The 15980-nt window shown below is 43.0% G+C and overlaps 1 protein-coding gene across 4 annotated transcripts in view; it reads right to left on the bottom strand.

Annotated features, from left to right (window-relative positions):
* cfap54 (cilia and flagella associated protein 54) overlaps nucleotides 1-15980 on the bottom strand; it is a 126647-nt gene that overhangs the window by 42229 nt on the left and 68438 nt on the right. For all 4 annotated transcript variants that reach the window (XR_011667397.1, XM_071337433.1, XM_071337435.1 and 1 more), the window contains 7 exons: nucleotides 14835-15028; nucleotides 13777-13912; nucleotides 13402-13525; nucleotides 9776-9931; nucleotides 2853-3059; nucleotides 2093-2180; nucleotides 1783-1959 (listed from right to left, as the gene is read on the bottom strand). Coding sequence is in view for 3 of the 4 variants with exons in the window: in XM_071337433.1 (XP_071193534.1) it covers nucleotides 1783-1959; nucleotides 2093-2180; nucleotides 2853-3059; nucleotides 9776-9931; nucleotides 13402-13525; nucleotides 13777-13912; nucleotides 14835-15028 (1082 nt within the window). In the remaining variant the exon portion in view is untranslated. The remainder of the gene's footprint in view (nucleotides 1-1782; nucleotides 1960-2092; nucleotides 2181-2852; nucleotides 3060-9775; nucleotides 9932-13401; nucleotides 13526-13776; nucleotides 13913-14834; nucleotides 15029-15980) is intronic.

The raw sequence follows: 15980 nt of genomic DNA, 5'->3' as shown, positions 1-15980 counted from the left end.
CTCTCCCAGAGCTTCCTGTTGGTCACATGTTTTTGTTAATCTGTTTTCTGAGGTTTTTCCCCTCTCTCCAGCATAAGGCGCTAGTCGATTCAGGCGCAGCGGGGAATTTTATAGATCGCGGACTCGCCCAGAGGTTGAGGATTCCGTTAGTCAAGGTAGACCCCCCCTTCCCCGTGCACTCCTTAGATAGTCGACCGTTAGGGTCAGGGCTGGTCAGGGAAGCCACGATTCCTCTGGAGATGATGACGCAGGGGAATCATAAGGAGCGGATTAGTCTGTTCCTTGATTTTAAGAAAGGCGTTGATGTTTATGGTTAGGTACACATTGGTGCAACGACAGTGCTTTTTTCACGAATATGCTTGTTAAATCACATTTGGCGAAGTAGGCTGTGATTCAATGAGAAATTAACAGGCACCGCTTCGATTATATGCAACGCAGGACAAGCTAGATAAACTGGTAATATCATCAACCATGTGTAGTTAACTAGTGATTATGTTAAGATTGATTGTTTTTTATTAGATAGGTTTAATGCTAGCTAGCAACTTACCTTGGCTTCTTGCTGCACTCGCGTAACAGGTAGTCAGCCTGTCTCCTCGTGGAGTGCAATGTAATCGGCCACAATCGGTATCCAAAATACAGATTACCGATTGTTATGAAAACTTGAAATCGGCCCTAATTAATCGGCCATTCCGATTAATCGGCCGTCCTCTACTTGGTACACCTGCATTTGGGGAGTTTCTCCCATTCTCTGCAGATCCTCTCAGGCTCTGTCAGGTTGGATGGGGAGATTTGCTGCACAGCTATTTTCAGGTCTCTCCAGAGAGAGTTAGATCGGGTTCAAGTCCGGGCCACTCAAGGACATTGAGACTTGTCCCGAAGCCACTCCTGCGTTGTCTTGGCTGTGTGCTTAGGGTCGTTGTCCTGTTGGAAGGTGAACCTTCACCCCAGTCTGAGGTCCTGAGCGTTTTGGAGCAGGTTTCATCAAGGATCTCTCTGTACTTTGCTCCGTTCATCTTTCCCTCGATCCGGACTAGTCTCCCAGTCCCTGCCGCTGAAAAACATCCCAACAGCATGATGCTGCCACCACCATGCTTCACCGTATTGGCCAGGTGATGTGCGGTGCCTGGTTTCCTCCAGATGCGTGAGTGCATTAAAGAACCAAATTCTACGTCACAGTCTGTTATATCTGGAGTATTTCTCCTGTCTTATCCGGTGTCCTGTGTGAATTTAAGTATGCTCTCTCTAATTCTCTCTTTCTTTGTTTCTCTCTCTCGGAGGACCTGAGCCCTAGGACCATGCCTCAGGACTACCTGGCATGATGACTCCTTGCTGTACCCAGTCCACCTTGTCGTGCTGCTGCTCCAGTTTCAACTGTTTTGCCTGTGGCTATGGAACCCTGACCTGTTCACCGGACGTGCTACCTGTCCCAGATGTTTTCAACTCTCTAGAGACAGCAGGAGCGGTAGAGGTGCTGACCTGTTGCACCCTCGACAACTACTGTGATGATTATTATTTGACCATGCTGGTCATTTATGAACATCTTGGACATGTTCTGTTATAATCTGGCCTGGTTCCTCTCTAGGTTTCTTCCTAGGTTTTGGCCTTCCTAGGGAGTTTTTCCTAGCCACCGTGCTTCTACACCTGCATTGCTTGCTGTTTGGGGTTTTAGGCTGGGTTCCTGTACAGCACTTTGAGATATCAGCTGATCTAAGCTATATAAATACATTTGATTTGATTGATTTGAGCTACTAAAGTTGGTACAGACTTTACTCAGAGACTCACTGTGCGATCTTAGCGGTCAGTAAAGCTCCCTGCAGACAGCCCCAGACTCCAGCCTGCTTCAGGGTGGGTTGGTGTTGGAGGGAACTTGTACCCCACGACACCCCGTCCCATGAGTCTAGCACCCCAGAGCTCTGCAGGGCACAGTCCACTGCCTTGCTCCAGTAGGAATGAGCTGCCCTTGGGTTACAAGGAATCACACAGAATCAGATTTTTTTGTTGATATTCAACAGTTTTGTATATAGTCATGTAAACATACAAAATAAACACAATACAAATAGTACTGTACATTATGAGTACAGTCATATCTTACCTTCTGTTTCCATTATAATAGTGCAGGTTTCCCAGGTCATGTAGCGCCTGTACCCTGAGAGACTCATGGTTGTTGGCCTGAAGGTACTCTAGATTGAAGTAGGAAAAAAAGAAGTCCAGTGTCCCTCATTTCTCATAAAAAAACACACCCAGAAACAAATATCCAGCACAATCAGAAGGATCAATCACAACCACTTCTTTGCAGATACAAGTGGAATATGGGTCTGACGACAGTTACTGGTAAGGCTAACAGGGAGACTAGTGAACAGCAATAGAGTGGTGAAGAGTAACAGAGTGACTGTGACTATAGCTTTAAAAAAACAATGTTAGTGGCGCACCGGTCTAAGGCACTGCATCGCAGTGGAACCCAGGCTGTGTCACAGCCGGCCGTGACCAGAAGCCTCATAGGGCGCCGCACAATAGGCCAGGCGCCATCCGGGTTAGGGGAGGGTTTGGCCGGGGGGCTTCCTTGGCTCATCGCGCTCCAGCAACTCGTGGCGGGTCGGGCGCCTGCAAGCTGACTTCGGTCGTCAATTGATCAGTGTTTCCTCCGACACATTGGTACGGCTGACTTGTGGGTTAAGCGAGCAGTGTGTTAAGAAGCAGCGTGGAGTGGTGGGTCATGTTTCGGAGGACGCATGTCTCGACCTTCGAGCCCGTTGGGGAGTTGCAGCGATGAGACAAGGTCGTAAAACTACCAATTGGATATCACGAAAATGTGTAAAAAAAAAAATCTGTGTTATATGGGTCATGTCTCTTACGTATGGAGTTGCTATAGGAGTTGATGACGGTGTGTATCTGGTTGGGGGGCAGAGGGCAGCCGTAGATAGAACTCAGGGTCCTGTAGTCCTCAGTGGCCAGGTCTGGAGGGCCGATGGCCGGGGCAGTGCACACCGTCACGTTAAAGTCCACCCTGCCATGACCCTGAGCCTTGCTACTGTTCTCCTTACAGAATGGAACCTCAAACACTGGCAAAGAGACACAGATGTCAGTTTCATAGGCATCGTTTCAAGCATGCAGTGAACTCAGTTAAGACAAAGAATACATTTCCACAAAAATAGTGTAGCATTCACAACTGTATATTGTCTTCATTAGGCTTCGCTAAGATGAGAACATTTTATATAATTTATGCTAATGTAAATAGACTGAGTGTACAAAACATTAGGAACTGTCACGCCCTGGCCTTAGTTATCTTTGTTTTCTTTATTATTTTAGTTAGGTCAGGGTGTGACATGGGGGATGTTTGTGTGTTTTTGTCTAGTCTAGGGTGTTTGTATTGTCTAGGGGGTTTAGTCGAGTTCATGGGGTTGTGTTCAGTGTAGGTGTTTATGTAAGTCTATGGTTGCCTGGATTGGTTCTCAATTAGAGACAGCTGTCTATCGTTGTCTCTGATTGGGAGCCATATTTTAGGCAGCCATAGGCATTAGGTAGGTTGTGGGTAATTGTCTATGTCTTGACGTTAGTTGCGTGTGTCTGCACTTTCGTTTGATAGCTTCACAGTTGTTTTGTCTAGTTTGTATTAGTGTTTGTTTCTTCTTCTATTAAAAAGAAGATGTATTTATATCACGCTGCGCCTTGGTCCTCTCTTTCACCTAACGACGATCGTGACAGGAACACCTTTCTAATACTGAGTTGCATGCCCTTTAGCCCTCATAACAGCCTCAATTAGTTGGGGCATGGACTCTACAAAGAATCAAAAGCGTTCCACAGGGATGCTGGCCCATGTTGACTCCAATGCCACCCACAGTTGTGTCAAGTTGGCTGGATGTCCATTGGGTGGTGGACCATTTTTGATACACACAGGAATCTGTTGAGCATGAAAAACCCAGCAACATTGCAGTTCTTGACACAAACCGGTGCGCCTGGCACCTACAACCATACTCCGTTCAAAGGCTCTTACATCTTTTGTCTTGCCCATTTACCCTCTGAATGGCACACATACAGTGCATTCGGAAAGAATTCAGACCCCTTAACTTTTTCCACATTTTGTTATGTTACAGCCTTATTCTAAAATGGATTAAATCGTTTTTTACCCTCATCAATCTACACAGTACCCCATAATGACAAAGCAAAAACAGGTTTTTAGATCACACAGCCAAGACAATGCAGGAGTGGCTTCGGGACAAGTCTCTGAATGTTCTTGAGTGGCCCAGCCAGAGCCCGGACTTGAACCTGATCGAACATCTCTGGAGAGACCTGAAAATAGCTGTGCAGCAACGCTCCCCATCCAACCTGACAGAGCTTGAGAGGATCTGCAGAGAAGAATGGGAGAAACTCGCCAAATACAGGTGTGCCAAGCTTTGTAGCGTCATACCCAAGAAGACTCGATGCTGTAATTGCTGCCTAAGGTGCTTCAACAAAGTACTGAGTAAAGGGTCTGAATACTTATGTAAATGTGATATTTAAGTTTTTTATTCCTAAAAACCCGTTTTCACTTTGTCATTGTGGGGTATTGTGTGTAGATTGATGTTGGAAATAAGGTCGTGAGCGCTCTGGAGCAATAAGGCTGTAACGTAACAAAATGTGAAAAAGGGAAGGTGTCTTAATACTTTCCGAATGCACTGTACACAATCCATGTCTGAATTGTGACTCGTTTCAGGAAACTAGGCTTATGTCGTGGGTCACTTTTTCTTTCACAGGAGAGGCATTTTAACACATTTTCATTTTTTTAGCAGGAATGCCTTCCGGAACATGTGAACGTTCATGTACCTTAATAACAAACTGGCATGCCATCTGTAAATACAAATAAAATGGTTAAGTCACGAGCCTAGATGGTTTAGCCATGGAAAAAGCTATATGAACCTTCCTGCTAGCCATGATTGGCTGAGATAATGGATGGGCTGGACATGCAGAGTGATGAGTTTGGATTGGTCTGCCATGCAGCACGCTTCCTTCTATAACATAGGACTCAGTATGTGTAGGTCATTCTTTAAAAAATATATATATCACGAAATCGGTGGAAGCAGAATATGATAGCTAAGGAGATGGAGAAAATTCAGGCGTTTGATTGCAAATGCGGAGAGAGTGGAAAAGAGAACACATAAGGCTGTTGTATAAAACACCTGTCTCCGGATTACATCTTCAAACTAAGGGCAACCATGGCATCTGTGACAGAGAGGGAGCAGCGTTCATCCATGTATCAAATCAAATTTATTTATAAAGCCCTTCTTACATCAGCTGATTTCTCAAAGTGCTGTACAGAAATATATATATAGTATACGGGTAAGAGAGTCTAGCTAGCTACATTTTCAGATGTTATACATTTCTAATTTGGTCACAAAGTCGAATTCATTGCAAGTTAAAGCGTACCGTTAGCTAGCTAGCTAACATTAGCTGGCTGGCTCGCAAGCTAACGTTACGTGTATGATCTGTGTAGTAATATTATTCATATCTCAAATCCATTTGCATTGCTAGATATAGTCTAATGTTAGCTAGCTAGCTAACAAGGAACCTTGTTAGATTCATGCAGGGTAGTAACGTTAGGAGTTGGGATTATGTTTCATTGTTTAGCTAGCTAGCTACATGTCTAAATAAAAGACGGTGTCCAAGTTCTTAAATTCTCCAGTTGAAGGCCCTGTTTTTATTTCGTCACATTCACAACCGTAAGTGATTTTCTGTAATTAGCTCGCCATTAACTTGTAAATAATGCTTGTTGTGAGTTTATTTTTCTGTAATAATTAATAAAAATGTGGAAAATTTAAGACGTTGTCAGCTAAATGATATGGTCATTATTTGAACTAATAAGCTAGAAACTAACCAAATAATTGTTGAGAAAGTTGCTTTTAGTTGCCTGGTTTGCTAGATTGACATATACTAAATTCATTTTTAAATGGATGGGTTTATTGGTGTTAAAATACACCAGTTATGCTATTTTGAACTACCAGGCTGCTGATGTCATGCAGCCTGTCGCTTTTGTGTTCATAGCTACTTTCTCGACAAGTTTGATGTCGACAGCAATAGAATGTTTATGATGTCACTGCGACAACTGTAATCAAATCATATTTGTCACATACAGGTGTTTAGCAGATGTTATTGCGGGTGTAGCAAAATGCTTGTGTTTCTAGCTCCAACAGTGCAGTAATATCTAACAAGTAATATCTAATAATACACACAATCTAAAGTAAAGAAACAGAATTAAGAATATAGAAATATTTGGATGAGCAATGTCAGAGCGGCATAGACTAAGATACAGTAGAATAGTATAGAATGCAGGATATACATATGAGATTAGAAATGCAAAATATGTAAACATTATTAAAGTGACTAGTGTTCTATTATTAAGTGGCAGGTGATTTCAAGTATATGTATATAGGGCAGCAGCCTCTAATGTGCTAATGTGTATACAGACATGTCGATAGATATATTATAGTCTTGAAATCTTTGGTTGTTTAGTACACTCACTACCATACTCACTGTTTAGCACAAGGCCTCACATGTGAATCCTTAATGAGAAGGGTGGGGCTAAGGCTTAAGAGGGTGTAAACAATGCTGAATGGGTTTAGACAAAGAAGAGCTCTCCAGTAGGTGTACCAAAACATTCAAGGTCCATTTTCTCAAAAGTGGGGTTACAAGTTTATCAACTTTCAAAGCAGAATTACTTTCCCATTGTTCCTCAAATGTAGTGTATAGCCGTGGCCAAAAGTTTTGAGAATGACACAAATATTAATTTTCACAAAGTCTGCTGCCTCAGTTTGTATGATGGCAATTTGCATATACTCCAGAATGTTATGAAGAGTGATCAGATGAATTCCAATTAATTGCAAAGTCCCTCTTTGCCATGCAAATGAACTGAATACACAAAAAAACATTTCCACTGCATTTCAGCCCTGCCACAAAAGGACCAGCTGACATCATGTAAGGGAGTCTCTCATTAACACAGGTGTGAATGTTGACGAGGACAAGGCTGGAGATCACTCTGTCATGCTGATTGAGTTCGAATAACAGACTGGAAGCTTCAAAAGGACGGTGGTGCTTGGAATCATTGTTCTTCCTCTGTCAATCATGGTTACCTGCAAGGAAACACGTGCCGTCATCATTGCTTTGCACAAAAAGGGCTTCACAGGCAAGGATATTGCTGCCAGTAAGATTGCACCTAAATCAACCATTTATCGGATCATTACGAACTTCAAGGAGAGCGGTTCAATTGTTGTGAAGAAGGCTTCAGGGCGCCCAAGAAAGTCCAGCAAGCACCAGGACCAGAAAGTCCAGCAAGCACCAATCAACCTAAAGTTGATTCAGCTGTGGGATCGGGGCACCACCAGTACAGAGCTTGCTCAGGAATGGCAGCAGGCAGGTGTGAGTACATCTGCACGCACAGTGAGGCGAAGACTTTTGGAGGATGGCCTGGAGTCAAGAAGGACAGCAAAGAAGCCACTTCTCTTCAGGAAAAACATCAGGGACAGACTGATATTCTGCAAAAGGTACAGGGATTGGACTGCTGAGGACTGGGGTGAAGTCATTTTCTCTGATGAATCCCCTTTCTGATTGTTTGGAGCATCCGGAAAAAAGCTTGTCCGGAAAAGACAAGGTGAGCGCTACCATCAGTCCTGTGTCATGCCAACAGTAAAGCATCCTGAGACCATTCATGTGTGGGGTTGCTTCTCAGCCAAGGGAGTGGGCTCACTCACAATTTTGCCTAAAAACACAGCCATGAATAAAGAATGGTACCAACACATCCTCTGAGAGCAACTTCTCCCAACCATCCAGGAACAGTTTGGTGACGAACAATGCCTTTTCCAGCATGATGGAGCACCTTGCCATAAGGCAAAAAACATCAATATTTTGGATCCATGAACAGGAGACTCCCCAGACCTTAATCCCATTGAGAACTTGTGGTCAATCCTCAAGAGGCGGGTGGACAAACAAAAACCCACAAATTCTGACAAACTCCAAGCATTGATTATGCAAGAATGGGCTGCCATCAGTCAGGATGTGGCCCAGAAGTTAATTGACAGCATGCCAGGGCGGATTGCAGAGGTCTTGAAAAAGAAGGGTCAACACTGCAAATATTGATTATTTGCATCAACTTCATGTAATTGTCAATAAACGCCTTTGACACTGATGAAATGCTTGAAATTATACTTCAGTATTCCATAGTAACATCTGACAAAAATATCTAAAGACACTGAAGCAGCAAACTTTGTGGAAATTAATATTTGTGTCATTCTCAAAACGTTTGTCCACGACTGTATGCTATACCATTTTCTAGCTCAGAGTCTTTACTTTTATCCAATGTAAAAAACACAATTTCAAATGTTAGTACATAAGATCGAATCGAGACGGTCGGTCACAATTGTCTCAAGGCTTAAAAATCCTTCTTTAACCTGTCTCCTCCCCTTCATCTACACTGATCGAAGTGGATTTAACAAGTGACATCAATAAGGGATCATAGCTTTCACCTGGTCAGTCTATGTCATGGAAAGAGCAGGTGTCCTTAATGTTTTGAGACCTTAATACACACTCAGTGTAGATATAGTTGATAAACGTTTTTAAGAATTTGAAGTTAGGATAGCCTGAATGTTCACAAGTTAGCCTTGTAGCTTAATTGGCCAAGGAGCAGGACCATTTTGAATAGCTACCTCTGTATTCCTGTGGTTCTCATTCAAACCTATGTTAATTCATGGACATTTTATATAGTTGAAGAAGTATACACAGTAGGGGTCTTCACGGGTCCACACGAACCCGAGAGAGGCGCGTGTTTTTCCCGAGTGGGGCGTGTGGCTTTTTGTTTTTGTCGGCCAATCACAAGCCACCAAAGCGGCACTAGCCTCTGGCTCTGTGTCTGTTGACGCAAATCAACTTAGGAGATCAATGGAAGATGCAATTAAAATGACGGAATTAAAAGTTCAATGAGAAGGATATGTTTCAACGACCAAGGGCCAAGAGGTAGGCTGTTCCTTAATACATTGATTAGAGCAGCTGTTGTTATTGTGCAGGACGGGGGAACGCGCAGCCTATGTAGATTTGATTAGCCAACCCAGCTACCTAGCTAGCTTAACTGTCTTCTCTTCTCGGTTTGATGCAGTCAAAACAGGTACTATATAATCAGATTGGATGATAAAAACATAGCTTTGGCAGCTAAAAGTTAGTAACTAATGCGAGTCGGCTTGGTTGCTGCTGTCTCTCTCTTTCTCCTCCTCCCGCCACTCAGACACACAGGGGCTTTCTCGTTTAGGAAAAAGACAGTCCTCCGTTCTCTCTCCTCTGTGACCCGGAAACCCGGAGAAGTGTGGTCGAGGAGTGTGTCAATTCGTTAGTAGGCAAACGGAAGAGTGTCCTCCCCTCCTCGACAGCCACCTTTCATCAAGGATATTCATGTGTATCCTATTTTTTTTTTTACATCTGCAACACCCCTTTTGAATCAGATTTAGTTTTGATAAAGGAAAAAAAATATGCACACGTTTAAAAACAATACGCTATTTATCGATAAAATTTCGAACATTTCTAACTTAATTTGTTTTGATCCACCCCTGTAAACGTAAATGTGCCTAACGATGCGCAAGTGGAGAAGGACCGTCTCATTTCAAGCGCATTTCCATCCACGTTCACTCGCCGACTCTCCTCGATTGACTTTGACCTTTTTTTAAAAGGAGGCGAGAAGGACGCAGGAGATGAGCAAATGTAATTGATTAAAGGGCCAGAGTCACAAACACACAGCAAAGTGAGATAGAAAGGATGTACTCACAGGGCTGTGTGTGTGCCAGCAGCAGTAGTAGCAGTGTGCGGCTGTGTTGGAAGTTCTGCAGAGTGTGATGGCCCTTCTCCAGGGCCTCCCTGAAACAACACAGTGTATCCTCCACATCCAGAGGAACACACACCAGACACATGGCTCGGCGCACCTCTACAACAGACCAAAACACACACACACACACACACACACACACACACACACACACACACACACACACACACACACACACACACACACACACACACACACACACACACACACACACACACACACACACACACACACACACACACCGCAATATGACTACGGCGACACATCAATATACCCACAGACCAGTATGACTGATTAATTATTTTTAAAAGGAATGGTTGAATGCAGGGCTCGACATTAATGCTTGTCCTCTTGTCCGGGAGAAGTAAAAACAAAAAATTGTTGGCCAAGAAGAATATAGAAAAAAAATAATCAAAACAAAATCTCAATATCAAACAATTACTCCGAAAATAATTGAGAGGCAAACATTGGAATAATATTCTATTTATTCTATCTATTTTTCATGTACATACTGTAAGTAAAAAAGCCTACATGTCAAAGTGTAGGTGATATACAATACATATTGGCTAGAGCCTGATGTCCAAACCAATGCTGACATCCAGAAAATGTAGCCAAACTTTAATGAGACTTTTAATGACATAAATATAGCCCGGAGAGTGAAGGACCATGCCATTTGTGCACTGTATATCAACCACCTTGAATCTGAGCGGAGGCGGTCAGCATTGTTTTGTAAACACTTAATATGCCATTGAAACCAGAGCTTTTCTCGTGTTCTATTGGTTTATAAATCAACATTTAAGTTCATTGACACAGTCATTTACAGTGCCTTCAGAAAGTATTCAAAACCCTTGATCTTTTCCATTTTGTTACGTTACAGCCCTATTCTAAAATGTATTGAATTGTTTTTTACCCTCATCAATCTACACACATTACCCCATAATGACAAAGAAAAAATAGGTTTTTAGAAATATTACATTTACATAAGTAACTGACCCTTTAGTCAGTACTTTGTTGAAGCACCTTTGGCAGCGATTACAGCCTCGAGTCTTCTTGGGTATGACGCTACAAGCTTGGCACACCTGTATTTGGAGAGTTTCTCTCATTCAACTCTGCAGATCCTCTCAAGCTCTGTCAGGTTGGATGGGGAGCGTTGCTGCACAGCTATTTTCAGGTCTCTCCGGAGATTCAAGGGTTCAAGTCCTGGGCCACTGAAGAACATTCAGAGACTTGTCCTGAAGCCACTCCTGCGTTGTTTTGGCTGTGTGCTTAGGGCTGTCATGTGCCTTTTACTGAGGAGTGGCTTCCATCTGGCCACTCTACCATAAAGGCCTGATTGGTGAAGTGCTGCAGAGATGGTTGTCCTTCTGGGAGGATATCCCATCTCCACAGAGGAACTCTAGAGCTCTGTCAGTATCCATCGGGTTCTTGGTCACATCCCTGACCAAGGCCCTTCTCCCCGATTGCTCAGTTTGGCCGGGTGGCCAGCTCTACGAAGAGTCTTGGTGGTTCCAAACTTCTTCCATTTGAGAAGGATGGAGGCCACTGTGTTCTTGGGGACCTTCAATGCTGCAGAAATGTTTTGTTACCCATCCCCAGATCTGTGCCTTGACCCAATCCTGTTTCGGAGCTCTATGGACAATTCCTTTGACTCATGGCTTGTTTTTGGTCTGACATGCACTGTCAACTGTGGGACCTTATATAGACAGGTGTGTGCCTTTCCAAATCATGTCCAATCACTTGAATTTACCACAGTGGACTCCAATAAAGTTGTAGAAACATCTCAAGGATGATCAACAGAAACAGGATGTACCGTAGCTCAATTTCAGGTCTCATAGCAAAGGGTCTGAATATTAAATAAGGTATTTCTATTTTTAATAGATTTGCACAAATGTTTAAAAACCTGTTTTCGCTTTGTCACTATTTTGCGGTATTGTGTGTAGATTGCTGAGGATTTTATGTTTTTTTATCCATTTTATAATAAGGCTGTAATTTAACAAAATGTGGAAAAAGTCAAGGGGTCTGAATACTTTCCAAAGGCACTGTAAGTAACCCATGCTAGATGCTAGTTAGATCTCACCTCTTTCTTCATTTCTAATGGATATTATCTCTGTTACATGAAACTGCTCAAACTTTTGAGAAAGGCGTTTCCCGCTAATTGCATTTTGGAACATTCCCACGTAGCCTACAGCCATTTGTGCATTGTTGAGCTTATAATATGAATAAATAAAACTTGATCATGTTGGATCTGTTGCATCAGCCTCATTGCTTTTTTAAAATTGTTTAATGTGCAGTGGTTGTATGAATTTTGGATCTGTCGACCCAGAACTGTCCCAGAGTCTGTTTTGAACTGTAATCATATTTGTTATCGTCCCAGGGACAACAGGACGCCCTTAATTTCGAGCCCTGGGTGGAATTATTCTATAAACACATAAAAAGTACTTGTTTGTAATTGTAATGTTGCAATATTTTATAGGCTTAGGAGAGCTTTAAAGGGACAGTGTTGTATTTTGAGACAGGCTGAATACCGTGGCTGATTGGGCTGCACAACAAGTCGATAGGCCAGCAACCAGTGCACCAGTGTTGTACCGACATGCCTGCCGACTTGAATCGCTTCCTACTGGGTATCACGGTCATGTCGCCGGCGGCAGCTAACGTGGCCATTTTTTGCTCTCACATGATTTGATTTTAAGTAGGATAACCGCCTACACAAGAAATAACTAATATGAATCTAGATCTAGATTAATCTAGATGTCACACATACATACAGTCTACTCCTCAATGGGTAGGGCATGAATTGCAACAACACAGAGACCCAGGGCCCTTCGCCTCCACTTGACAAGCCCTATTGTGCGGCAACGGTGTGGGAAGTAGCTACCTTGTATCCAATATCAGGGTGACAGTCACAGTAAGCACACGCATACAACGTATCAAGCAACAGCACGCCCATCATCAATACTTTTAATCAAAAATAAACAATCGTCAGTTTTAGAAACTGAAAATCGGCAATTATTAGTGTAAAAACCAACAGTGAAATACGACTCAAACTCATCCTCTGGCTTAAGAACAGAAGTCCAAACTCTTGCGGTACGGTAGTTGCACTGCTTTGATTGCACTGCTCAATCAAAACAGCCTAACCTACAGCAGAGCGCTTTCGACACACCCACTACTTTCCTTTCGACACGCCCACTCGCCCATACTCTGTCACCATATTGGGATGCAGCTACCCACTTCTCCTTGAATATGCATCAGAAACCAATAGGCAGAGTGTAGCCTACTAATGCATTTTATTTTGTAAAGTGGTTCCTTGCATTATACAATGACGTAGAAATGGTGTTAAAGACCGTTTACGTTTTTGGAGGGACAAGTGACTTGAACTTTGACAAGTAAACAAAATCAGTCCTACTTGTACAAAGGACAAGTGGATAAAAAAGTTAATGTCAAGCCCTGGAATAAATGGCATAATAAGGTTGGCCTATATCAATACAAGTGCCAGGCTTATCGACTTATAGCAATAAAATATGATTCATTGATTGACTGACTGATTTCCAGCTGCTACTGGATTCCCGTACCAGAGAGTTCGAGGAGCTCAGCGTTTGGGTTGGTGGGAGTGTTGCACCCTCGTCTGGGGGCAGGCACAGCAGGGGGAGTCCAGCAATTCAGCAGCTGTCTCCCTGTATAGTTCTTACAGGTGATCTGACACACAGGGGTAGAGACTGTTCAACACACACACTGTACACCCACTCTACACACACAAACAGCATCCTAACACACAGCAGTAGTATCAATTCTGTCCCTACAGTATTCATTATAAACCATACCCCATAGAAGCAGAGTTATCCTCTAATCCACACTAAGCCTTAGGAATGGATTAGTGTCCTGACATTGAGATCAAGTATGAAACCCTGTTCATTGGGTGGTAAAAGCTTGTGTCTATTCCCTCTAACCTTCTCTCCAGTGACATTCTGCGTTTTGATGAAGTGTGGCTGAGGGACCGGAGGTCCTCCAAAGTAGCTGATCCTCTCTAGCAGTCTCCTCTGAGCGTGGACCAGGATAGGAGTGATCATGTGGGTGTAGCGCTCTCTGGGATGCACAACATATAGGACAGAGACAGTACTGGCAGGCAGGCACGTACACCTCCCTGTGACAGGATGGAAACTACCTACTATGTGTGTGAGTTGAAGAGCAGGGTCAACTGTGTGTGTGTGTATGGAGAGCAAGAGAGAGAGAGAGAGAGATAATGTGTGTGTGTGTTTGGAGAGCAAGAGAGAGCAAGAGAGAGAGCAATAGTGTGTGTGTGTGTGTGTGTGTGTGTGTGTGTGTGTGTGTGTGTGTGTGTGTGTGTGTGTGTGTGTGTGTGTGTGTGTGTGTGTGTGTGTGTGTGTGGAGGGCAAGAGAGAGAAAGATTGTGTGTGTGTGTGTGTGTGTTTGGAGAGCAAGAGAGAGAGCGAGAGAGAGAGAGAAAGAGAGCGAGCAAGAGAGAAAGAGAGCAAGAGAGAGATCGAGCGAGGGAGAGAGTGTGAGAAAAAGAGAGAGCAAGAAAGAGAGAGAGCAAGAGAGAAAGAGAGCGAGAGAGAGTGTATGGAGAGCAAGAGAGTGTATGGAGAGCAAGAGAGAGAGAGATAGTGTGTGTGTGTGTGTGTGTGTGTGTGTGTGTGTGTGTGTGTGTGTGTGTGTGTGTGTGTGTGTGTGTGTGTGTGTGTGTGTGTGTGTGTGTGTGTGTGTGTGTGTGTGTGTGTGTGTGTGTGTGTGTGTGGGTGTGGGTGGGGGTGTGTGGGTGTGTTTGGAGAGCAAGAGAGATATCAAGAGAGAGAGAGAGAGTGTGTGTGTGTGTGTGTGTGTGTGTGTGTGTGTGTGTGTGTGTGTGTGTGTGTGTGTGTGTGTGTGTGTGTGTGTGTGTGTGTGTGTGTGGAGAGCGAGAGAGCGAGAGAGAAAGAGAGAGCAAGAGAGAAAGAGAGCGAGAGCAAAAGAGAGAGAGTGTGTGTGTGTGAGGGATGTTACCTACCGTGTGTGTGTGTTGAAGAGCAGGGCGAGGTGAGCCAGAGTCTCCCAGCGAGCCTCGAGGTAGAGCAGCTCAAGGGTGTGAAGGGTGAGGCTCCTGATCCATCTCAGGTCCACCAGGGTACCGTCATCCAGAGGGGCGGAGAAGTGCATGCTGGCCTCCATCTCCTCATCCTCCAATTCAAACACCTGCCAGAGCTAAGGACAGATAGAGGGAAACAGACACACAAAAGTACAATTATTCACATGGTATAATAGTGGTGTCAACTATTTAATTATATTTTCGACTCAAGTTAAAGATATTTGTATAAAACATGAAGGGTGTTTCTACATACGTACATACAGTGGGGCCCGAAATTATTGACACCCTTGATGAGACAAAATGACTGAATAAAATAAATAATTCAAATACTGAGCTATATTTTATGGGAAAAAAATGGGGACATTATATTATTTCATACTAATACAATTGCTCAAAGAAAGATATTTTGTTTAACAAGTAATCGTTTTTTTCTCTCAAAGAGGTAGAGGTCAAGATTATTGACCCCTATGTTTTTGAAAAATAGATATTTACTGAACAAAAAATATAAGCGCAACATGTAAAGTGTTGGTCCAAGTTGTCAGACCCTGGTGGCTTGTCATTGTTGATACACACAAAAAAATTCGCCTCCTCCACACGCGGAATTCAAAATTACAATTCTTGTCAATAATAATTGGGTCAGATATACTTGGATGTGTCGTGCTAGCGTTTGCTGCTGTCATGTCATGCCTCAGTTTGCTAATCTTGCCAATGAAAAAATTGTTAAAGTAGTTGGCAATATCAGTCGGTTTTGTAACGAATGAGCCATCTGATTCAATGAATTACGAAAATTTTATTAAAGCTTTTTACTATCATTCTTTATGTCATTTATGTGTGTTTCATAGTATAGTTTGTTCTTCTTTTTATTAATTTGAGTCACATGATTTCTCAATTTGCAGTACGTTTGCCAATCGGTTGAATAGCCTGACTTACTTGCCATTCCTTTTGCCTCATCCCTCTCAACCATACACTTTTTCAATTCCTCATCAATCCATGGGGATTTAACAGTTTTTACAGTCATTTTCTTAATGGGTGCATGCTTATTAGTAACTGGGATAAGCAATTTCATAA

This window comes from Salvelinus alpinus, chromosome 13, assembly GCF_045679555.1.
Source record: "Salvelinus alpinus chromosome 13, SLU_Salpinus.1, whole genome shotgun sequence".
NCBI lineage: Eukaryota > Metazoa > Chordata > Actinopteri > Salmoniformes > Salmonidae > Salvelinus > Salvelinus alpinus.
Note: the sequence above shows the minus strand (reverse complement) of the source record. Positions and strands in the feature narration are given on the sequence as shown.